The sequence below is a fragment of the Hylobates moloch genome, unplaced genomic scaffold, assembly GCF_009828535.3.
Source record: "Hylobates moloch isolate HMO894 unplaced genomic scaffold, HMol_V3 SCAFFOLD_5, whole genome shotgun sequence".
Classification (NCBI taxonomy): Eukaryota; Metazoa; Chordata; class Mammalia; order Primates; family Hylobatidae; genus Hylobates; species Hylobates moloch.
Genome location: NW_026652280.1, coordinates 37,684,774 through 37,709,638, shown reverse-complemented (window position 1 = coordinate 37,709,638; position 24,865 = coordinate 37,684,774). Strand labels below are relative to the sequence as shown.

At 34.8% G+C, this 24,865-nt stretch overlaps 1 protein-coding gene across 2 annotated transcripts in view; it reads left to right on the top strand.

The window, feature by feature from the left end:
• The window catches only part of PIK3C3 (phosphatidylinositol 3-kinase catalytic subunit type 3), a 133,770-nt gene that overhangs the window by 26,577 nt on the left and 82,328 nt on the right, over nucleotides 1-24,865 (top strand). For both annotated transcript variants that reach the window (XM_032152425.2, XM_032152426.2), the window contains exons 5-10: nucleotides 5,074-5,160; nucleotides 7,750-7,845; nucleotides 10,569-10,640; nucleotides 13,184-13,288; nucleotides 13,927-14,019; nucleotides 21,656-21,841. In XM_032152425.2, the coding sequence (XP_032008316.1) occupies nucleotides 5,074-5,160; nucleotides 7,750-7,845; nucleotides 10,569-10,640; nucleotides 13,184-13,288; nucleotides 13,927-14,019; nucleotides 21,656-21,841 (639 nt within the window). The remainder of the gene's footprint in view (nucleotides 1-5,073; nucleotides 5,161-7,749; nucleotides 7,846-10,568; nucleotides 10,641-13,183; nucleotides 13,289-13,926; nucleotides 14,020-21,655; nucleotides 21,842-24,865) is intronic.

The following is a 24,865-nucleotide window of genomic DNA, read 5'->3' as shown; positions in this document are numbered from 1 at the left end:
CAGTAAATTAATAAATGTATGTGTGTTACAAATGAATATGTGAACATTTATTTTAAAATTAGAATCATACCATATCTGTGTATTTATTTAATTGAATCTTGCTTTTATATTTAATGATGTCTCAAAATTGTTCCAGGTTATTTAAGATACGTCTACCACATAATTTGTAAAGGTGGGAGGGTTTTGCATAGTGTGGATAAGTCATAATTGATTTCAGCAGTCTTCTATGGTTGGATATTAAAAATGTTTGAAATTCTTGGTTCATTTTCTATTGATTTGAAATGAAAAGTGAGGATTATATTTTTAAGTTGTTTTTAGACAACTTATTTGGTTTGCTCATATCCTGTATTTGCAAGTTATCAGTCATAAGGTATTACTTTCATATCACTGTTTCAATTTATAGTTACACTTTTAAGTGCTTACTATATTGAATGACTCACTGATTTCCACCTTGATGTTCTGTTAGGGCAGAGAACTTGCTTCTTTTGTTCAACATTCTGTGTTCATCTCAAGGACAGAGGACAAGGTGGAAGTTTGTTACTTAATAGCTAGCAAGTTACCTATATTTGTATTGAGAGTGTATAAAGATTAGGGAAGAGTGACCAAGGGCAGGAATCTTTTTTTTTCTCTCTCCAGCTTCCTTTTGATTGTCACTCCCACCTCTTCCCCTGAAGCCCCAAAGCTCTTTGGGCAGAATATGAGTATACTTACATTTGTTTTCCATTATGTCTGTCACCCTTTCACGTAGAAAGCCTTTCAATAAGTATAAATAGACATTGAATGAATAAATGCTAGCTTCTATTGACCATTCATAGCTCTTACACTCAAGAAGCTTATTTGTCTAGTAAAATAGAGAAGAGTACGGAGCAATGAACTGTGAGTTCTAATGATCATGGAAGTCTATTTCCAAGGATCACTATCTGCTCTGAAATTTGTTTTCCCTGCTGGTCTCATTCTTACACAGTGCAGCAAGTTGGCCTACTTTTGGCTCTGTCCTTGATACTTTTATTAAACACCTACTAATCTGAGACATCTTCCTCAAACACATCTTTTTGTTCTTTCATTAAATCTGACAATACAGAATTAGTACTCCAAGAAGTTTCCCAGGCATGTTGTTATTTGGTTCTCATGGATTCTTTTATTTAAATAGCTTTTTAAAACTCCTTGCTTTTTAATTCTTGGAGAAGTTAGGGCTAAATTATGCCTTTTTTTTTTTTTTTTGTGACAGTGTACTTTTCTTCCAAACTCTTTGTCACTTCCTGTGAATTCTGTAAGAAACCTGTGTTCCTTTAAAAAGAGAGAATGATTTTTTTTTTTTTCCCTATTTCTTGACCTATCCCCATCCTAGAATGGGCATCCTAGTGAGGATTATTTCTTCATGAGTAATTGAAACAGATTGTCCTACTTTTACCCTTCTGCTTAACAGAATGCAGATTTTCTCTTTGGAAAGATCTAAATCACTGACATTACAGACCCAAAATGAAATATAAATTGTTATGCCACCTGTGTCTGTTGTTCATTTTTGGTCTTTAGTATCTATAGAAGTTCATGGATTGGGGATAACTAGAAGTTGCTTTGAACTGATGAAAACCACTCAAGTATATCTACATTGTTATCGACACCCATAAGAGATGAAGTGACATAGGTTATGAGCTAATTAGAATAGCTGTTACAACTTACATAGTGCTTTATAGTTTTATAAAATTAATAAAAAAATTTAATGTAATTATTAGTAACTAATTATTTCACTTGCATTGAGCAGTAAAGGTAAACGGCTTTATGGTTTGAAGAACCGGAAGAGACTGTGTTAGCTGGAGTTTAGTGAGTTCGTTGGAGAGTTGAAGGAGATTATTCTGAAGAGGAAGGCAGCAATGGATCATTTAGCAATTGTGATAGCTAGTTCTAGACTTCTTCTGCTGCCTAAAGTCCAGCCAGGAGCTGACTTTGCCATCTCTAAACTCTACACACTTGCTCCTTGCAGTGGAACAATTAATTGTATTATGTGCTTGGACTCTCTGATAAGTAAGCGCTGTGCTAGCTAGTCTCTTAGGATGGCCCTCAATGAAATATGCCTTCTGATAGTCACACTCTTCCACATTATATCTATATTACCCTGTGACTCATTTTAACTGTTATAATGCAGCAGAAGTGATGCTGCGTCTGTTCCAGGCAAGACAGCATGACAGCTTTGGTTTCTTCACATGTTGGGAACATTAAGCCATCATGTAAGAAGTCCAGCTATTCTGTTGGAGTGACCAAGTTGAAAAACCATTTGGAGAGGGAACAGCACTGAGAATACGTGGGGAAAGAGAGGCCCTACCACCCTGGTATCCCAGCTAAGCCAACCCTTTATCACCAAGGTGTTAGAAATGTGAGTAAAGCCAGCATGCATGTTCCAGCTGTAACCACCCAATGAATACAATATTATGACTACTGATAAGTGAGACTACAAGAAAAAATTATTTAAATGTCTCTCAAGAAGATGATTTTGCCAAAAAAAAAAAAAATGAGAAACAATAAAATGAATGTTGTTTTAGGACACTAAGTTTTAGGGTGGTTTTTTATGTAGTAATAGGTGAATAGGACAGGCATCTAGGAGACATTTTGAGTGGTAGCTGTACAATTCTGTGGAAATCATAAAATTAAAGAAATACACAGAATTTTTGCTATCAATCTCAAGGTCAGGTACAGGAGACAGACATGCGAACAATTTCCATATCATAAATGGTACCTTTAATTTTGCAATCGGTTTTGCACTCAACAGTATCTTTCCTATGAAGGCATACAGATTTTTCTCATTCTTTTTGATTATAGTACTTCATAGTGTGTGTGTACTCTAGTTTACTTAACAGTTCTCACTATTGATGGACATTTTCGTTCTTTTGTGTCTAATTTTTCTGTATTGTAAATCATGGTGCACAAATGTGAATTTCTCTAGTATAATTTAAACTTATTTTCATAGTGACTGTACCAGTTTTAGTACTGGCATGCTGTCCATACATTCTTTAGTAGCTCTTATACAATTGAGATAGGTCATATTTGGTATTCAAATAGGAAAGCTAATCATACGCTATATGGGAGATAATATATATTAGCAGCAAACATAAATTCTAGAGCTAGTGAAAATGGCTCTAGAACATTTCTAATTTGTCTGGATAGTTTTAGTAAAGAAGGAAAAAAGTTCGCACCACATTCTCCCACATCCGAACTTAATTTACCATTGCCAGTTCTTTGCTCATAGGAAATTAGCAGTGGATCAACTATTGTATCATAAATAGAAAACTAATATTCAAGAAATGACAGAAATGAGTTTCACTTAAAACTCTTAGTACATCAGTAGAGAGGATAGCAAAGACTGGTGGTAGGAGTATAGGCTTTAGAATCCTATAGTCCGGGGTTTAAACCCTACTTGGCCACTTCATAGTACTTGTCGATAGTCATCTGCAAACTGGGGTCAAAATAGTCTACAAAATAATGTGGTTATAAAAAGTGCCTATAATTTGGCATGTAAATAAATGTTATTTTTTTCTCTATTCCTGTAGGAAGTATATAAATTCTTATTACTAATTTTTACTGTTACTTTGTTCGTACAAGCAAAGGATGTAAAATGACCTTTTACATTTTCATTTATTTTGAAAACCAATTTGGAGCATATTGTGAAGTGAGTGAGAATAGAAGCTTCCAATGACTGCATGAAATAATACTACCTGTTATATTTTGCATCTATTATTTTATTTGAGTTTTAGGAGTAAGAATAGATGTTAATACTTGAATTTTATTGATGTGGGTTCAGAAAGGACATAGTTTGAAAATGGAGTATTAAGGTTGGAACTCTGGTCTTCCGGCTCCTACTCTAGCACTCTTTTCTGTAGGTCACATTGCCTGATCTTCTTTCGGTTTCCTTGTGACTATTTCTAGGTCTCTTTCCATGTTGCTAGCATATTTGTCTATTATTCCACCAGAGCCAACACGATATTTAGTTTCTGCTTTTTGTAATCATGCTAAGCTTATTAATAACTTTTCATACATTTTCATATAGACATTACCTCACATGAAAGGGAATTATTGGAAGAAAGCTACATTTATATTACTTTTTTTATTACAATGAACTTCAGACTTTTTGTGTGACGTTAATATTTTTATTTCTGAAATAGTATGACCACATAGTTGTGATGAGTTGAGGAAGAGAAAGAAGATTGATAGTGAAGATTTTTAATTCTGCAAGAGAGATAAAATTGGTGGCAGTGTTTGCTGTTCTTACAGGAATGCTGTCATGATACGGACAATGAAGCGGAAGAAACTGATGTAGATAAGCTACTATGTAAAGCTTTGATGTCCAGTTTTGCTTTATACTGTCAATTTATTTAGAAGGAATGAGAGGGGTGTTGCTTTTCAGTATTACAGTTTCTAATTCAAAACCTGGTTCTAATTTGAGGACCTTGGAACTTACCTGGAATTCTCTATGGATTTGAAGAGTCAATGAATTATTATTTAATTTATAAAACTAAGGTTAGATTGGTATGTAAGATTTCACAGGACTCTACCAACTGCTATTCTAGAAAGTTGAAGTCTTTTATCACCGTTTTCAAAAATTAAAGCATACATGCATATATGTGAGCTTAAACCTTAGAATATTAATGTGTAAACCCAGAAAAATGCCTTATTACCTGTAACTCATTTTTTCACATTGGTTAGATACATTGAAAGATGGGAAGAAAAGAGAAAAAGTGGTTTATTTCCCATTCATGAAACTATTATTATAATTTCATCTCTTTGTAATAGTAAAAATCCAAGAAATATAGAACATGGAGACAATTTCAGGAACAACTTCATTATTTTTTATCATGTCAAAATATGGCAAATTGTGGACCTTTTTAAAAAAAATATAATTGTTTTTCTTTAAAAAAGTAATGATTTGTCTGTTGCCAAGTTTCTTATCCTGCTAGTTGCATATGGTTTCTATTGTGTATAGGAAAGTATCATATGTGAAGTGGACATTGCCATTCTGACATTTTTGGTCCTTCTTTCTACTAGATCTATATTAAAATTTTCATCATTGTATTTATTCTGCAGCTCACCAAAGCTCATCGACAAGGACACATGGTGAAAGTAGATTGGCTGGATAGATTGACATTTAGAGAAATAGAAATGATAAATGAGGTGGGTTATATCCCTCTTTTATTTTAAAATATTTTCTGTAAATTTTTAAATTAACAATTTTTTGATAAGAATTGTTTATTGTTAGGTATCTTACAAATGTAGGATTATCAGGGTTAACTTCTGTAGCTGGGAATTCTATGCTAATAACTGGAAAATTTGAGATATCAGCCTTCCCTATATTTTAACGTAATGTTAAACCATGAAGTAGGTAGTGGATATTCAAAGATGTTCTAAATATCATATGAGTGAAGCCTGTGCAGACTTAATGCCTCAGTGGAGTGTTCTCTGTCATATCAGCTCATGTTCAAGTCAGTGTTCGATAAATCTTCCATCAGCACAGTGCCAGCTTTTCACTTCAGTTACCATAAATCATTTCAGCAAGTTCTCTCTTCAATTAATTTATCACTTGTCTATGTACTACATATAGGACTCTGCACCCTCTATAAAGTTACATGATTTAGGTGATTTTTTTCTTGACCTTGTATGTGAGCCAGTGTGTATGTTTAAATAAAGATGGCTTCAATGAGAGTCCTGCCAAAAGTTATAACAAGAATAGTTTACTTTTTTGTATATTTGCTCTAAAATACCAGATGTTAGGCCTAATGTTCCACATCTAGAGAACAGAAATAATAATTATATTAATCAAATTAGGAGAGAAGGACATCAATTTGGGATTTGTCTAATTTATAATGATCATAAGGCACAACTTACTTAATTTATATTCTCCAAATAATTTTCAGCAGGTAGAAAGAGAGAAGTTTTTCATTTTACAGTGAACCATTATGAAAGTTAGATTTTAGCATTATTCTTTTATTTTAAAATAAAGGTAGTGATGTTTAACAACATTTATATTCAATTCTCGTATTTGGTACCTTTTCTAAATTTATTCCTAATATATTCTTATATACTTAAACTGGAAGGAAGCCTTACTTTTTAATTTTTGTAATAGTCACATTTCAAAAAGAGTTTACTCATAATACTAACTTATATTTTTCTCTTCTTAAACTTAGATATCACTGGGTATAGAAAATGTAATGATAGAGTTTACTTTGCCCAGCCTTTTCCATATTTTCACATTTTAATTTCTTTAAAAGAAATTACCATTACCACCGCATTACCATTACCAAAATAGACTATAATATGCTTCATAAAGCTGAAGAATTTAAGTAACCTCTTCAGACCTTTATCATTCATTATTATTTCTTTTTTTTTTTTTTTTCTGGGATAAGATCTTGCTTTGTCACCCAGGCTGGAGTACACTGGTATGCTCAGTGCAGCCTCAAACTTCTGGACTCAGACAGCCCTCCTGCCTGAGCTTCCCAAGTTGCTAGGACTACAGGCCTGGCTAATATTTTTAAAGTTTTTTGTAGAGTCAGAGTCTGGCTATGTTGCCCAGGATAGTCTCAAACTCCTGGCTTCAAGCAGTCCTCCCACCTCTGCCTCCCAACGTGCTAGGATTACAGGTGTGAGCCACCATGCCTGGTGATTTTATGTATTAGATGTAAAGCCATTTATAAAGGTGTTTTGGGTCAAGGCTAATTACCCATTTAGACTTCATTGTATTTTCACTTTATCATCACCTTAGTATAGTCATGTGCCTTATATCATTTCAGTCAACCACAGATCACGTGTACAATGGTGGTTCCATAAGATTATAGTACTTTATTTTTACTGTACCTTTTCTCTTTTAGGCATGTTTAGATACACAGATACCTAACTATTGTGTTACAGTTGCCCACAGTATTCAGTACAGTAACCTGAATTAACCTGAAGTAACAAGTTTGTAGCATAGGGGTAATAAGCTACACCATATAACCTGGGTGTGCAGTAGGCTATACCATCTAGATTCGTGTGTTTACATTTCATGATGTTCACATGACTAAATTGCCTAATGATGCATTTCTCAGAATGTGTACCTATTGTTAAGTGACATGTGACCATGTTTGCTTTTTTATTTTAAAGGGGACACAATTATATAAATAACTTTTTTTTTATGTTGGAACAAGAAATAATTATTCCGCAGTATATTTAAAGTGTGAATAAAAATTTACAAATGACAAATCATTTTAAGACCATTTATAAATTGTGAAAAACTTGTAAAGGCTATACTTGGTAAACTCAAATGGCCTCTGTTCTTAGGTTGCACACTTTTCTTCCTTTTGATTTTTGTTACACATATTGATTTCTATAGTTTAGTCATATAAGTTAAGGGTGAAGTAGCTTAAAATTGTTAGAAGGAAAAACCGTTCTTTTTATTTTTGAAATAAAATAGTTCTCATGAACATGTGTGCAAAATACCTTCAAAATTATAAACCCAAACTACTGAATAAACCAAAAATGTTAAATTTGAGAAAGCAGTTATAAGTGCATAGTAGACACTACTGAATAAACGGTAGTGCTGTCTATAATAAAATAATAGTGCTGTGTAAAACACACTACATGTATATAATAAAATAAAAATGTGTTATGTTTTGACTTGTATTTGATAGATACATGTATTACTGAATTGGGAAAAATGATACATACGGATCCTTTAAGAGAATGTTGAAAATAATCATTTTTCATGAAAATCGTTTTTTTCTTTTTCAGAGTGAAAAACGAAGTTCTAATTTCATGTACCTGATGGTTGAATTTCGATGTGTCAAGTGTGATGATAAGGAATATGGTATTGTTTATTATGAGAAGGTATTTCCTTTGGAACTGTTTTTGGTCTCTAAAGTAGAAGGGAGAGGAAACATTAAAAAAAAAATTACTGTTGTTCCTGCTGGGATGAATTATTTGGTTGCAGGGTAGCAGCAGACAGCTGTCAGCAGCAGCTGTTTATATATACACAAATCAAATCATATAACTACAACAAGATTACAAAAGCCTATCACTCATGTAATGCAGTTCTGGGTTACAGAATTCAGTAAGTATGCAAGTGATTAAAAACTTTGTGATTAATTGTTCCGCAAATTGGCAAGTAGGACACCAAGTAATGGCTTCATTTACTAATATTACTTATTTAAAAAATGAAAGGGGGAAATTATATTTCTAAGTGGTAGGCTATTTATTGAAAGTTAAGGGTCTGTTTGTTATTTGAGTGTATGTGTAATGTCTATATGTGGCCCTCACTGAAGTATACTTGTGAAATACTTCAGAAATGTCCATTTATTTGTACAATAGATGGAAAATTAGACAATTTTACCATCAGGCTGGGTAAAAACAAATACGCAGTTATAGATTTGCTTTTTTCTGCCCATTATGCTACAGAAAGTAGTTCTGTGTTTATTATGTACCTACTTGAAAGTATCTTCCTTAAATGCTTGTAGAAGGTGCTTCATATAAGTACTACAGAAATAATTATATATTTAAGTACTACAGAAAATAATTGTATGCAGGCCAGGTGTGGTGGCTCATGCCCGTAATTCCAGCACTGTGGTTGGCTGCATGGGAAGATGACTTGAACCCAGGAGTTTGAGACCTGCCTGGGCAACATGGCGAGACTCTATCTTTATTTAAAATAAATATTTAAAAAAAAGTATGCATAGTTTGAAACCATATAAAATATCTTCTATTATTGTGTTAATAGTCAAGAAATGTTAAATCCGTATAAATGATGATAGACTTTTGATACATGGCATAGTAGTAGATTAATATTTCTTCTAGCGTATGACCAAGCTGATATGCAGTATATTTGTTCATTAGAAGCAGTCCTTTTAAATTAAATTTACATTTTATTGTTGTTTATTAAAGCTGTCACAGTGATTTTTAAAATATATATACTTTTATAAATTACTGTTTGAAAGGTTTTCATAATGAAGGTTTGAGTTTTTACAGTTTATTTATGATCTTTTTTCAAGTTACTGTACATATTTTTGTCTTTAACTCATATGCCTTTCACGTTAGTGAAAGACTAGGAAGTGTTAACTTGTTTCTGCCATTTTATTTTATAAATGGTACTTGTTGGATAGATTATTTAGCATTGTTTATTAATTTATTAGAAAAATACATCAAAAAAAGGAAATGTGAGTGAAACCGTTCTGTCACCAGTGCATTTTAATAAAATCATATTTTACATTTTAAACTATATGTCATTTCATTAAAAGCAGTATTTTCTGCCCATATAGAGTTTGTATTGCAAAAACATGCTAATGGAGGTGGTACTTTCAAACATTGGAGATGTGAAGGATCCTTTGAAAGACAGCTTTGATAGCAGATGAAATAATAACAGAATAGAAATTAGAAGAATTTCAAGTATTTTTGAAAAGGTTCTTGACCCCTTTCTACCGCTTCCTGAAAATTGCTCATAAATTAATGCCTGTCTACCCACCCTGTCATATTTCCACTTAGTGTAAAGATTGCTGGGCCAGTGTATTGAATCTGATGGAAATAGACTTTCTTGTCACCTGTCTTTTGTGACAGATAGCCTTAGTGAAGATTACTTGTCACAGTTGGGCTGATAAATGTGTTTTCTGGTGTTGTGACTGAGAACAAGCCTGTTAAACAACGGCTGTGGGAATTTGTGGTTTTCTGTAAGACTCAATTACTGAACTGAAGGAAAGTCACAGTGCTTCCCTGCTTTCAGTCTCTCTTGAGTTTGTTGCCCATATTTAAAATTGAAAACATACTAGCATTTGGCAATTGACAGAAAAGCTTGATGCTAGATATACAATCATGAGAAAGTGAATTTTGACCTTAATTAGTTTAGCCTTTTTCCAGTATATTTGGCAGTGACATTTTTATGTTGAATTACTTTTCTCGCATTGGAGAAAAATAAAAGCCAACATATTTCAAAAGTGATAATACCAACAAAATAGGATGGCTTTATTTCTGAAAAACTGATTGATTGATTTTATTATTCAAGTTTAGATTATGTTGAGCAGCTGTCCCTTTGAGAACAACGTTGTTGATTCTCTAGCTGTGTGTAAATTTGAGTAATATTAACCCTACACTTAAAATTCTGCTCCTTTGAGTGGATCTCAATTGTGATACCTTGAAAAATTATCAACATCCACTTAGTTTTTGCAAATGGTACAACACATCCATTGTGCCATATTTTACGTATAGTCTGTGGTTTCTTGTTCTGAGTTTGAAAATTAGCACATTTTTAAAAAACCACTGTCATTATAATGAACGAAGTTTTAAAAAAAGGAACAACTCAAAACAATCTAATTTCCAGACCTTATATCTCTAAAACTTTAGTAACAATTTTGTTAGAGTTTTTCTCAAAATAATTTCATAATCAACCAAAAAGAGGTACAAAGTGGACATGCATTTTATAATATTGTTAGAAGAAGATAAGGATTTCTTTAAAGGGAAGAATGATGTTCATCAAATAGAATTAAAATATGTTGGTGTGTACATCATATACTGCTTCCTATTGGATTAAATTTCTTTTTTAAAAAAATTGTTGCTCTGTAATCTAGGATGGTGATGAATCATCTCCAATTTTAACAAGTTTTGAATTAGTGAAAGTTCCTGACCCCCAGATGTCTATGGTAAGTTATTGTGTAAATTTTTTTATGAAAGTACTTTTCTTCACAGTAATTGTGAGTTAGCCACATCATATACTTTCTTTAAACAAAGTAATATGTAACTGCCTCTGTTACCTAAAAGTGATTCAAAAATTCACTTTAGCGTCTAGACTCTGTTTCTGATGGAATTTTATGAGGAATATTGACATCTTAAAACTAAGATAAGGGTAGAGTAGGGTTGGGCATCCACTTTGTTTGAATTGCTGAAAGAGCTAGGCAGTATAGTTTTTTTTTTCTTCAGGTTGGGGGGATATAATCTTGAAGTGAAGACTTGGCAGAACTGGTATTTGAAAGATTGTCATCATACAGAAGGAGAATTTGCCTGTTACAGGAGGATTCTATAACTAGGATGAATGCGTGAAAATTTTAGGGAGACCAATTTGTTGGAAAATAGGGAAGACTGCTGTATCCCTAGAACTGTTCAATTTGGAACATGGTAACTTGGATGATGGTAGGATACCTTCATATTAACGAATTTTTGAGATGAGAGCTTTCTCTCAGGGATATGAGGATAAGAATTCATACAATGCAAAAGAGGTTTAATTAGATGACTTTAGAATTACAAACTTGTAGGCACAAAATCCTTTTAGCAGCACAATAGATACCATGATTTTTGCAGTTACAGCTCATTTACATCATTCCAACTCTTTTGTTCTAATTTTATACATTTCTAATTAGATTAGTTACCTTCCTCATCAGACCAAAGTGGATTAAAATTGGGACATTGGGTGATGAAAACAAGATGATTGAGATAAGTACAGGTCATGAAAGCAGGAACGGCTGATGGCCTAATATCAAAGGAAGAGACGGGCAGCAGGGAAAGTAGAGTATAAAAAGTTAAAAAGAAAAGGCCACTTGAGGATCTGGTGGGAACATTCTAAAGACCTTGATAGTTCCTATGCATAGTATAGTAGAATCCAGTTAATATATCTCAAATTGGCACTGAATTTTCAGTATAAAATCAAATTATATTTTACACTTTTGATATTCAGAGCACACATAAGTATGAAGAAATTCAGTTCAGCCTGTAGTCATAGTTATTCGTTAAATGGAGAAACACATTTTAAATGTAAACTTCGGGTGGGGCTGAGATGATATACAGCTGTATCTGACAATAAAACAGACTATAATAATGTGGTACTGACACACGTGTACACCAATATACTGGTTGAACAGAATTAAAAGCCAAGAAATACATCCAAGTATGCATGGAAATCTAGTATATGATATAGGTGGCATTTCTTCACTAAGTCATAATGCTGAGGAATGGAATTAATTTGGAAAAAAAAATAAAATTATATCCATACATCATGCTATACATAGGAATAAACTCCAAATGGATCTGTAATCTAAATGTTAGGAAATGAAACTAGGCCAAGCATGGTAGCTCATGCTTATAATCTTAACACTTTTGAGAGGCCAAGGCAGGAGGATCGCTTAAGCCCAGGAATTCTAGACCAGTCGGGGAAACTTAGGGAGACCCCATCTCTACAAAAAATAAAATAAATTAGCCAGGTAGTGGCACGTACCTGTAGTCCCAGCTACTTGGGAGGTTGAGGTAGGAGGATTGCTTGAACTCAGGAGGTCAAGGCTGCAGTGAGCTATATTCATGCCAGTGTACTCCAGTTTGGTCAACAGAGCAAGATCCTGTCTCAAAAAAAGAAACCACACTAGTATTTTACTGTCACTGTAGGGAAAGACTTTTTAACTATGACTCAGAATCCAGAGGCAATAAAATAAATGATTGATAAATTTAACTACATTTTAAAAATCACATGGCTGAGGAGACCAACAAAGCCAAAAGACAGTTAACAAACTGGGAGAAAATACTTAACTACATACATTACAGATATATTAAGGCTGGTATATAAAGAACTCTTAAAACTGAAGGACAAAGGACCATAAAGGTATTAAAAAAATTAGGAATATGACATAGACAATTCACACATGCAATAAAAAATAAATAATATAAATTTATATCTTGTTTTAGGCAGTGACAGTATGGTTAAAACTAATAATTTTGTCCATGGGTAAAATTGCACTAGATGTGTATATTCAAGCGTTGTGATCATTGTCTTTGCCCTCAGTGACTGATGGCTTAAATAACTGCTAAGATGATAATACAGTGACATCACAAGGTCATTAGTAGCTGATAGGAGGAAGGAATGCTTTAGTCTGTGTTTTCAGGGAAGATTTTACAGTGATGGTGATATTTGACTGGTTAGAGGACATGGAAACCTTGAATATGTGGAGAGTGAAGGGAAGATGTTTTAAGAAGCTATAATGACATGTGTGTATTATGGACTAGTGGAGTTTAAGGCATACTTGGTTTCCCAGTCTTGAGAAGGATACATATTTTTAAGATAGGTAGAAGACTGCTAAAGTTGTGTCAGAACAAAACATTAAATATTATTAAATGCTCCTAAGTACCTTTTCTATTTATGAATAGCTGTTGAAATTTCCTTTTGGTGAAGTTTACATTGTCAATATTTTAAAATAATTTATAGGAGAATTTAGTTGAGAGCAAACACCACAAGCTTGCCCGGAGTTTAAGAAGTGGACCTTCTGACCATGATCTCAAACCCAATGCTGCCACAAGAGATCAGTTAAATGTAAGAGAATTATGAAATATTAATTTAAAAATAGTTAAATAGGTGTTTTGGTTGGAACTGATAGCTATCACCTCACTTAAAAATTATTTAGATGCACATTTTCTCCAGGTTGATGAATCCTACATCATGTTCATAATTTCACAGATCAGCAGTTCTGTTATCATTTGGGGCTTTCCATAAATTTATTATCTCTGGCGACAGAACTGCAAATACTGTATACTTTCATGTCAGTAGTATTCTTAGAAGCTGGCCCTAAGACATTGCCTGAGAGAGGACTTAGTGTATACACATGCCTTGTTGTATGCATTGACTTTAAAAGTTTATTGTGTGCATGTTTTTCCTTTTTCTGGTAGGGGACATTGTTATTTTGCTATGTTTTGTTTCTGGTTGAATTAAATGAACTCTCCAGTTAAATATTTTCCTATGGAATATGACTTTCTCTTCTTCTCCTTTAAACTGCATTTTGGACACATAATTATAGCAAATTTAAGGCCTACTTGACTGCGTTTACATTTTCCTTGCTCGTGTAATAATTGTAGTATAGAATTATTTAAATAAATAAAAAATATTAAGTGAAATGGAAATATATAGGACATGTATAGTTGACAAAATTAGTTCTTTTTCTTTTTTTGTTTTAGATTATTGTGAGTTATCCACCAACCAAGCAACTTACATATGAAGAACAAGATCTTGTTTGGAAGTTTAGATATTATCTTACAAATCAAGAAAAAGTGAGTGTCTTGAATATTTTCATATATCAAATTTATCTACCAACTTTGTTATTAATGATCAAGATGAGAAAAATGCCATGGAAATTGTTATTGTCACTTTAAAGAAAAGTTACAGAGCAGTATATATGATACTCCATTTTTTAAAAAAATTATAAAAGTCTGCATACAAAGACACCTGTACCTGTTTGTTGACTCACAGACAATGTCTGAATGGGTTTTGAAGTCACAGAGACTTGGGTTCGTTTTCCAGAACTACATTTTACGCTTGTTTGGTAGGGTGAGGCAATTTAGTTTGGCAGCATGGTATCCTTATTATTCTAATGGAGACAATTCTCCTTCACAAGTAAGATAATACAGGTAAGTAACCTGGTAGAGTATCTGGTACATAGTAGGTGCAGACTAAATGCTGGTACTCTTCTTCTTACCTCTTTGAACCTGGGTGACTAGGAAAATATGTATGCTATTATAATAACGAAACTACAGAATTCTAGATGAGATGTGGCTGGAGAGAGAGTATGAGAAATATAACTTGAGATGTGGGAATTCAGTTGGTGGAGTAGCATACAGGTTGGCATACAGGATAACGGGTAGGTCGAAGCTAGACATTTGCTTCCTGTAATAAAACCATGAAGTGGATAAGGTTTCTGGAGAGAGAATTGTGGTAAAGTAGTCATCACTAACCTGAAGTTTTTGGACACTTAGTTTTGAGTGTTACTATTGCCCCTAAGAAGCTTTTTGACTACAGGCAAATTACTTTGCCTGTGTAAGCTTTAGTTTCCTCATGTTTAATATGAGACAATCCTGTGATTGTGAACTTTGTCTCCTAGTTTTTAAAATAGTCTGTAAAATCTTAAAACAGAGAGCCAAGGGGTACCTCTTAAGGTATAATAATAATAGCCAGAATTTTTTAAACAGATACTATGTACCAGGAATTCTTTAAATCCCATAACAATCCCACAATGTATGTATTATTGTAACTGTTCTACAGATGAGGAAACTTGAGCCTGAGAAAGATTAGGGGATCTGTGCAGACTCACAAAGCTTATACATGATGCCTCTTGATATGCTTGCATCTACGAATTAGAAGAAAAGAAAGTCAGTGAAGACATAGAAAAGAGAATTATAGAGAAAACATTTTCAACATCATGTACATGCCTTAGCAGACACCCTGAAATGCATTAGGGGAAGAGCAGAGAAGCATTAGGAAAATTAGTATCTGTTCAGGAAGCTGTTACATATTTATATGAGAATGAATGAATTGATGATATGTTTTATAATCTTGGTGATATGGTCTTTACTATTTTAAGTTGTTTTTTTGAACCAAATGTCCTTTCTTTAGTTTCTAAAGTAAAGATAAAAATCCAGTTACAGCTCATCTTAACTCTTCAGCTTTTCTGCTGTCATTTATTGATGCCTTAGGAAATTCTTTGTAAATGAATCATATTTATTCTCCTTTATGTCCATAATAAGAATGAGAGAAGAATTTTTAATTTACTATAGCTTTGAGTGTGATTCTCTTCATCACTGAACAAAAGGAAATATTCACTAACAGAAACACAGGTTTGTGATTTTTGTTTTCTTAAAAGATTGAGTTAGTGTCATGATACTGTGTTAAATGAAGAATAACCTTGGTCACAGAAACTGCATCTTGAATGCAGCTCAGTGTCATCTAAAATACACAGCTAGATATTGAATTGAACCTGTTAGAATGTATAGGTTTAAAAAGCATACAGGAGTAGATTTACAGAGCAGAACTTTTTTAGATAGAAAGGTTTGCAAGAAAAATTGTTTGTTTACAAGTAGTCACTTCCCACCGAAATTCAATTACTTCTAGATATGTGCAAAAGAGATAAAATGTTCAAGTGATATAAAGTGTGTGACAAGTTTCATTTAACTAGTTGATTTCAAGTTTTCGAAAGGTGGGTGATGAAACTTCAATTCTCAGGATATATTATAGGATTCTTAGGACCACTAGAGTAGAGTGAACGATATGTTTTAATGTTCAGAAGTCACTTTGGAGTAAACCAAATATATATAGGCCTTGAAGTGACCAAAGGAATTATTCACACAGCCACATTTGTAACCTTTTAATAATTTCAGATGGGTTTTGTGAAAAACGGATACTGTCATACTCCACCCATTAATTTATTTACAGAAAGAAATTCTTTTAGCATCAGACTCTAAGAAATTGTGATTTAGGTTACTTGACATTTGGGCCCTGGGGCTGAAAAGCTTTTCTAGAGAGACGGCAGTGCTCAGAAAACAAATTGGAGGAAATTGGTTCTTACAGAGTTACACTTTTTATTTTTTAATTAAAATTTGTCTTTCTACCCCCCTTTTTTTCTTAATGACCTATCTTAAGTATTTCAGATGAAAACCTTCTAGTCAGGACTTGATGTTGCACCCAGAAAGTTCATAGTAATAACTTTGTTCAATTAAATTTGTTACCATTTAAATTTATGAAGTATTTTCAAATTCGTAGTTTATAGCATGTAGGAAGTGACTCATTTCTGTGGAACCTGAAATATGAATACTGTAATTTTTCAAAACTATTTGACAAAAACTGCAATTACTTTTGCACCAACCTGCTTTTACAATGGACTGTTTTCTTATAAAAATACTAATTTAAATTAACTCCATGCCTTTTGATTATGCTTGGGAGAAAAAAGCAGTTGGAAGAGTCATATATAGTGAAGATAATAGTGATGCACTGAATGTTCTTATAAGGCTGTTTCTGAGACAGTGACATGAGGACAATCATCATATTTGTGTCTCCTTACAAGAAATTGATGGTGACCCATGGGATAAATGAATTCAGTTTAGCAAGTATTCATTATCACCTCTTGGCCTAGCATTATATAAGACTATGAGCTTTCAGGTATCATGTCCTTGTATTCATATAAATTAAAATTGTTTTGGGGTAAGGATATTTACACATAATTAAAATTAGGAAGTATAGCATAGTAATTGATTAAGGGCTACTGTCTTAATAAACATATAAGTAATTAATATAATAGAAATGTGGAGGATGACCAGATCAGTGTGCTATGATACGAGGAAGGTTTCACAGAACAAAGATTGCCCTTAAAGTGTGAGCAGACTTTGATAGCATTATTTATTTGGTGATCTTTTTTTATGGGGAAGGAAAGCATGAGTAAGGTAGGCTGTTAGGTTCAGGAGACAGAGAGTTTTGCATGAATGATTATGAAATAGAAAAGATGGCATCAGATTGTGATGAGCCTCAAATTATACCCTTAGGAATTCAATTTTACTGGCGACAGGAAACCACTAAAGCAGGAAAATGTGTATTAACAAGTGATATTGTACTTCTGTTTTTTTCTTTGGAGACAGAGTTTCACTCTTGTTGCCCAAGCTGGACTACAATGGCACGATCTTGGCTCACTGCCACCTCCCCCTCCCAGGTTCAAGTGATCCTCCTGTCTCAGCCTCCCAAGTAGCTGGGATTGCAGGCGTGCACCACCATGCCGGCTAATTTTGTCATTTTTGTCTTTTTAGTAGAGACGGGGTTTCACCATGTTGGTCAGCCTGGTCTCCAACTACTGACCTCAGGTGATCAATGTGCCTCAGCCTCCCAAAGTGCTGGGATTACAGGTGTGAATCAGCATGCCGGCCTAACACGTGATATTTTAAGGAGTACAAACTAGGGTAGATTGGAGCAGAGCAGAAAATGAAAAAAAGTGACATAATTAGGAGAACCATATACTGACTTAGAGAACAGTTTTGGAGGGCAAGGGATGGAGAAGAAGCTATACACGTAAGTTGACTTTGGAGACAATGGCCAGGGGTTAGGCCTGAACCTGATGGATTTATATCCATGTGCGTTCATACCCTACTTTTCGTACTGATTTACCGTATCAGTCTGCTTTCACACTGCTGATAAAGACATACCTGAGACTGGGAAGAAAAAGAGTTTTAACGGACTTACAATTTCATGTGACTGGGGAGGCCTCACAATCATGATGGAAGGCAAGGAGGAGCAAGTCATGTCTTAACGTGGATGGCAGCAAGCAAAGGGAGCTTGTGCAAGGAAACTCCCCCTTGTATAGCCATCAGATCTCATGAGACTTATTCACTATCATGAGAACAGCATGAGAAAGACCTGCCCACATGATTCAGTTACCTCCCACCATGTCTCTCTCACAACACATGGGAACTGAAGATGAGATTTGGGTGGGGACACAGCCACACCAAATCAGTAAGGATATATGGCAAGTGGGAAGAAAAGAATGAGATGTTTTCATGTTTGAGTATTTGAAATCAAAAGCATTGGAAAAGCAGCAAAATAGAAATTTCTGAGAATTTAGTTGGTAGAAGTTTAAATTAGAGATAAATATATGAGATACAGTATTTTCAGTTCTGAGGTGATTGTGATTCTAAGAATAGGAGACAACAGGTGATTTTCAGATCAAACGAATAAAACATAGTAATACGTATAGTAAAGCTAACATTTGATGTCAACATCAGAAATAGAATAAAAATAATTGATGATAAACTATTTATATAGGATACTGTTACAAACATTTTACATTCATTAACTTAATCTTCACCACAAGCCTATGAAAAAAGTCTCTTAAAAGTTAATTAATGTGCTTCAATTTAGTCAGCTAATAATTGATGGAGCCAGGAATTATAATTGGAACCCAAACACCCTGGCTCTACAGCCTGTGCTCTCCAGTAATCTGTGGAAGTTACACACACACAGAGAGAATTGCTCTTTAATCCTGTATCTTTACATGGATCAGTAAAGCATCTTTAAAAGACCTAGGGTTATTTAAAAAGGCCATTATATTGCTGTCTTCAAATTCTTACTTTTTGTCTTTCTTCTTTGACTCCTTGTTTTCTTCTTCATTCTATTGGCTCCTTGTTTACATTTGTAATGTTTAACATTAAAAAGTTGTGAAATTCTTTGTACAGTACCTTATGTTTTTTGGCAGCAGCATACTTCATAAATCTTGCTAATAAGTCTATAAATCTGAGAATTTAAGTTTTAGATTGTTTCAGTTATTGAATTGAGTACATCGGCATGCTACAAGATTTGCTTATAATAAGTACATGCCTGCACATTTCTATTAAGACTGCTGATGTACTGTGAAATGGAAAAGCTTTCACTGTCATTATTTAAGAAGTATTGCTTTGTTCCCACATTCAACCTAGAAATACGTTTTAGAAGTGGAAAATAAATTCATGGAATAAGTTAGTAGGGCAATCTGTGTTCTATACAGAAAGGGAGCATTATACTAAATGGTGTGCAGGAGGTGTAGAGGAAATGGACAGCTGTCCTTGGGGAATGCAGACTCCAGTTATAGAGATAAAAATGCCCACAAAAACATTCGGCAGTTAGAAGAACATCATTTAAATGACAGTAGTAAAATTGAGCCAGCTTCTAAAGGAATAGCTGAAAGTTGCCGAAAACTTCCTGTAAAACTTTCGACAAGATGACTTCAGAGGAGATGATATCCCTGTTTTAATGAAGAGTATACGGGAGGAATGTACACAGGGGTTAGAGAGACATTGTTAATATAAGTTAACTGGGCTGAAGCATGGAAGGGCAATGAGAGGTTAATGAAACGGGCTTGCATTGTGGTAAGTGGTAGCAACGAAATGTTTTGAGAAAGAAGCCAAGGTTATTTGTTTATTTACAAATTAGAATGTCCTATCATCTAGTTGAAACCACTTTGTAACAGTATGGCAATTATCTTCAAATATTAGAAAAGTTGTCCACATCATATGGGGCTAAATTTACTCTCATTCTCTCCAAAAAATGAAACTAACCAATTAGAAAAAGCAATATGAAGACATTTTTGTCTTTTGGTTCATTATAGTTAAAATCAAAACAAAAATGGCTTAGCTTTCTATGAATATAATGGCTATTTTGGAAATTAGTTCCTGGAGTCACTTAAGTAAATATTGGGTCTCTTTTTGGCATTCATATTGTAGGGTATTTCTGCTAACAATAGGAAATTTGTGCTAAGATCACTTCCAACTTCAGCTTCTAAGAGTTTGTATGAAATGATTAGAAGAGAAACTGGTATTTAGTTTCTTAGCTAGAAGGCTCTGTCCAACTCCAGATGTGTGATATAATGAGAATCAGGCTGAAGACAAATATAGGAGATATTGGTAGGAAATAATTGAAAGGGACCGGAATAGATTCAGGATATTAGTGTTGGCAGAGTAATGGCTCCAAGGGGAATGGGGCTAACTAGAGAATGGAGCGCCTTAATGGTAAGGAAGCATCATCTGGTGGAAGAAGTATGGGGCTGAGAATTGGTGGACCTGAGTTCTACATCTAGCTCATGCACCATTTTGAGGTGATGGGCAAGCCATTTATCTTTGCTGAGGTTATATACAATTTAAGCATTGAACTAGACAATCTCCATAGTACCTTTTTTCTTAATTTAGTAAAATCAAGAATAAGTTAGGGGATGGGTATGAAGGTTCATTTAGTGTTGTACTAACAGAAATTGTGTTTTGTTGTCCAAGTAGACATTTTATTGAGGAATTGGTTAGTTTTCTAAAAAAAAGATTTTGGTTGGGCAGAGCAGGGCTCTTACATTTTCAAGTTACCTATTTTTCAACAAATAGCAACAGAGGAAGGCAAAGAAGAAGAAAACATCTTGGGTTCAGCCAGGAAAGTGTTGCCTTTGAGACCGAGCAGTAAGTGTTGTTTTTTATGGAAAGCAAGTATATGCTTTTCTTTATTTTCATTTGTGTTTGTAGAGATGAGTTCTTGCTGTGTTGCTCAGGCTGGTCTTGAACTCCTGGCCTCAAACAATTCTCCTGACTGAGCATCTGAAAGTGCTGGGATTACAGGCATGAGCCACCACACCTGGCCAAGAAGTGTGTACCTTTCTTAAAAGAGGACTTACTGTTTGTGCAATGAGTGATATACTCCAAGACAATTTGCTTAACTGACAGTCTTGTGAAAACTTCCGTGTGCTGCCTATTCAAAGGAGTGAGGTTGCAGAAAGATGTACAACCAGCCAAATCATAGACTGTTTGCTGCTGTTTCCGTACTTACCCATTTTTATACTTCTGTTTTGAGGTTTTGTTGGATTGCCTATCTTTTTAAGTATTTACTTCACAGAGATACGTACATACTCCACATTGTTTGAGTCTTCATGTTTAAATATCTGCGAAAGCCGGTCGTCATACTCTAGGGAGGTGATCGAGAGTGAGGCTATTGGTGGGAATTTCTGCCCTAGCATGGCTTCTGGCCCTTTCATTCAGTGGTTGCAGTATTTTCTGTTGTAAAATGTAGGTTTTCTCTAAGGCATCTTAGAGTTCATGAGAAATGCCTCAACTATTTCCATGTCTTGAGCCCTGCAGTATTTTAAAATAACAATAGCAAAATGAGGAAAAGTCAAAACAAATTTAAAAATTCGTAGTGTTCGCAAATGATTTGGCCTGGAAAATATAAAGATACAGGGAACATGCTTTTTTTCTGTCCTGCAGTGCTTCTATAAGATCATATACATAACTTCATTTAGTGTTTACACAAGGAGTCTATCACTGACTCCGTGGCTCTGTCATTAGGACCAAGTGGAACTCTGCCTAGTCAACTCCTCTATCCCAGGAAATAGGCTGTTTCTAATTTTTAAATATTTTCTGATTTTAGGCCTTGACAAAATTCTTGAAATGTGTAAATTGGGATCTACCTCAAGAGGCCAAACAGGCCTTGGAACTTCTGGGAAAATGGAAGCCGATGGATGTAGAGGACTCCTTGGAGCTGTTATCCTCTCATTACACCAACCCAACTGTGAGGCGTTACGCTGTTGCCCGGTTGCGACAGGCCGATGATGAGGTGCATTATTATTTATTATTCTGCTTCAATGGGTCATTTTAAACTAGAGCCTAATTGTAAACTATGTGTGTATGTGTGTGTGAGAGTGAGAGAGAGTGTGCACATGCAAGAGAGATTTTTAGAAGGGAAGAGGATATACTAGGTGTGTTTTCAGATGGAAAATTAAAATATGCCTCAAAGGACTCCTCTGTGAAATGAAAATTTACTTCCTGATCTGTTACGTGATAGGACAGTCTCTCCCAGGACATTTACCTGGCAGCAGAGCTTGTATTGCTCTGTCTGGAAGAAGGAATTCTAGTGAAAAATGGTTTAATGCAGCACCAGCTAGGGAATAATTCAGATCTCCTCTATCAGTCAGTATACAACAAGCCACATTTAATTGTAGCCTTGAAAAGCCCTTGGGGCCTTTAAAGCATAGAGATGCATGGTCATCTTCCTCTCCTTCAAACTCGCCTTTTAAACTTACAGCTAATGACAATTATATGTATATGTAGATTTTCTGAAGGGGTTTTGGATCCTTGGAAAGCAAAGATTGCCAACTATATGCTGGCTATTTATATACAGTTATTTATCAGTTAATGACAGGGAAGTGTTCGGAGAAATGTGTCCTTAGGGGATTTCATCTTTGTGCAGACATCATAGAGTATACTTACCCAAACCTAAATGGTAAACCCTACTACACACTGAGGCTATGTACTCCTAGGTTACAAACCTGTACAGCATGTTGTTGTACTAAATACCTTAGGAAGGTGTAACGCAATGCTAAGTATTTGTGTATCTAAACATAGAAAAGGTACAGTAAAAACACAGTGTTATAATCTTATGGGATTACTATCATATATATGGTCCTCTCTTGGCTGAAGCATTGTTATGCGGCACATGACTGTACATGTAAGGGCATCAGGGAAGGAGGAACGCTTTTTTGACAAGAAGCATTGCTGGATTTTGGGCTTTAATAATTCTTTATGAGATAGACTAATCCAGAAATTTGTTTTCTTTATCATTATTATTATTATTATACTTTAAGTTTTAGGGTACATGTGCACAACGTGCAGGTTTGTTACATATGTATACATGTGCCATGTTGGTGTGCCGCACCCATTAAATCGTCATTTAACATTAGGTATATCTCCTAATGCTGTCCCTCCCCCCTCCCCCCACCCCACAACAGTCCCCGATGTGTGATGTTCCCCTTCCTGTGTCCATGTGTTCTCATTGTTCAATTCCCACCTATGAGTGAGAACATGCGGTGTTTGGTTTTTTGTCCTTGCGATAGTTTGCTGAGAATGATGGTTTCCAGCTTCATCCATGTCCCTGCAAAGGACATGAACTCATCATTTTTTATGGCTGCATAGTATTCCATGGTGTATATGTTTTCTTAATTTTTATAGGGTGAATGTGTTCTTAAACATAACCTAATAGTTTATGCTAGCCAGCAGTACTTTATGGGATGTGGAGTAACTTCTCAAGCTTCAATATATATAGCAATGTTGATTGCATAGAACAACTATTATCAAATACCTTTTTAACAAGGAAGGGACAGTGAGATCATTTTGAATTAGTGGCATTTGAATTTCAAGAAGCAAATGAAATATTTATTAAAGTTGATCATTGTATGTGTGTATTTAATTATGGCAAAATTTAAACACTAAAGTAAATAGTATAATGAACCCCAACAAATAATTCATATGTCTTCAGCAGTTGCCAATTTATAACCAATCTTGTTTCATCTGTGACACTGCTCAGTCTCTCCACCCCAACCCCCTAACCTCTACTAGATTACATCCTTCTGACTTCTGGCCTACTGGCTTTAACAAATCAGGGGGCTCCCACAACCCTCTCCTTGGGTGTGATAATTTGCTAGAATGACTCACAAAACTCAGGGAAACATTACTTACTATTGATTTATTATGAAGGTTATCCTAAAGAATACAGATGAACAGCTAGATGAAATGATAATTTTCCAGAATGACTCACAAAACTTAGGAAAACATTACTTACTACTATTGATTTATTATGAAGGGTATCCTAAAGGATACAGATGAACAGCTAATTGAAATGACACATGGGATGAGGTCTTGAGCACAGGAGCTTCCGTCCCCATGGAGTTAGCAGTACAGCAGCCTCCTGGCACGTGGGGGCATTCTTCTTCACCAACCCAAAAGCTCTCAGAATGCTGTGCTTTTGAGTTTTTGTGGAAGCTTCATTACATTGCCATGATTGATTAAATCATTGGCTGTTGGAGATTAAGTCAATCTTCAGTTCTCTCTGTTCCCCAGAGGTTGAGCGGGTAGAGCTTAAAGTCCCACCCTCTAATCACATGGCTGGCTTTTCTCTCAGCCAGCCCCCATCTTTAGGGGCTTTCCAAAAGTTACCTCATTAACATAAACTCAGGTGTGGTTGAAAGGGGCTTGTTAGGAATAACAAAAAAAATTTCAATGACAACGTGCTATATTTTGTCCTTTTTATTTTAGCATGTCCTGAACTCTGTCATTGTAGATCTGCCTTATTCTTTCTAAATAACAGCATGATATTTTACCATGAATTTTTTTGTTAATTTACTTAACCATTGGGCCTCTTTTATAGGCTGTCGTTCCCATTCTTTTCCTGTAACTATATTTTATTGAAGAGGTGTGTGGGGGAGGGTAGGTGGGTATGTTTTAAAAATCATATTCTTTTTTATTTGTTTGTTTGCTTGTTTTTTGAGACGGAGTCTCGCTCTGTCTCCCAGGCTGGAGTGCAGTGTTGTGATCTCAGCTCACTGAAAGCTCTGCCTCCCAGGTTCACACCATTCTACGGCCTCAGTCTCCCAAGTAGCTGGGACTGCAGGCACCTGCCACCACCCCCGGATACTTTTTTGAATTTTTATTTTAGTAGAAACTGGGTTTCACCTTGTTAGCCAGGATGGTCTTGATCTCCTGACCTCGTGATCCTCCCCCCTCGGCCTCCCAAAGTGCTGGGATTACAGGCGTGAACCACCACGCCCAGCCTTAAAAATCATATTCTTGAATAAATTGCTTGCAT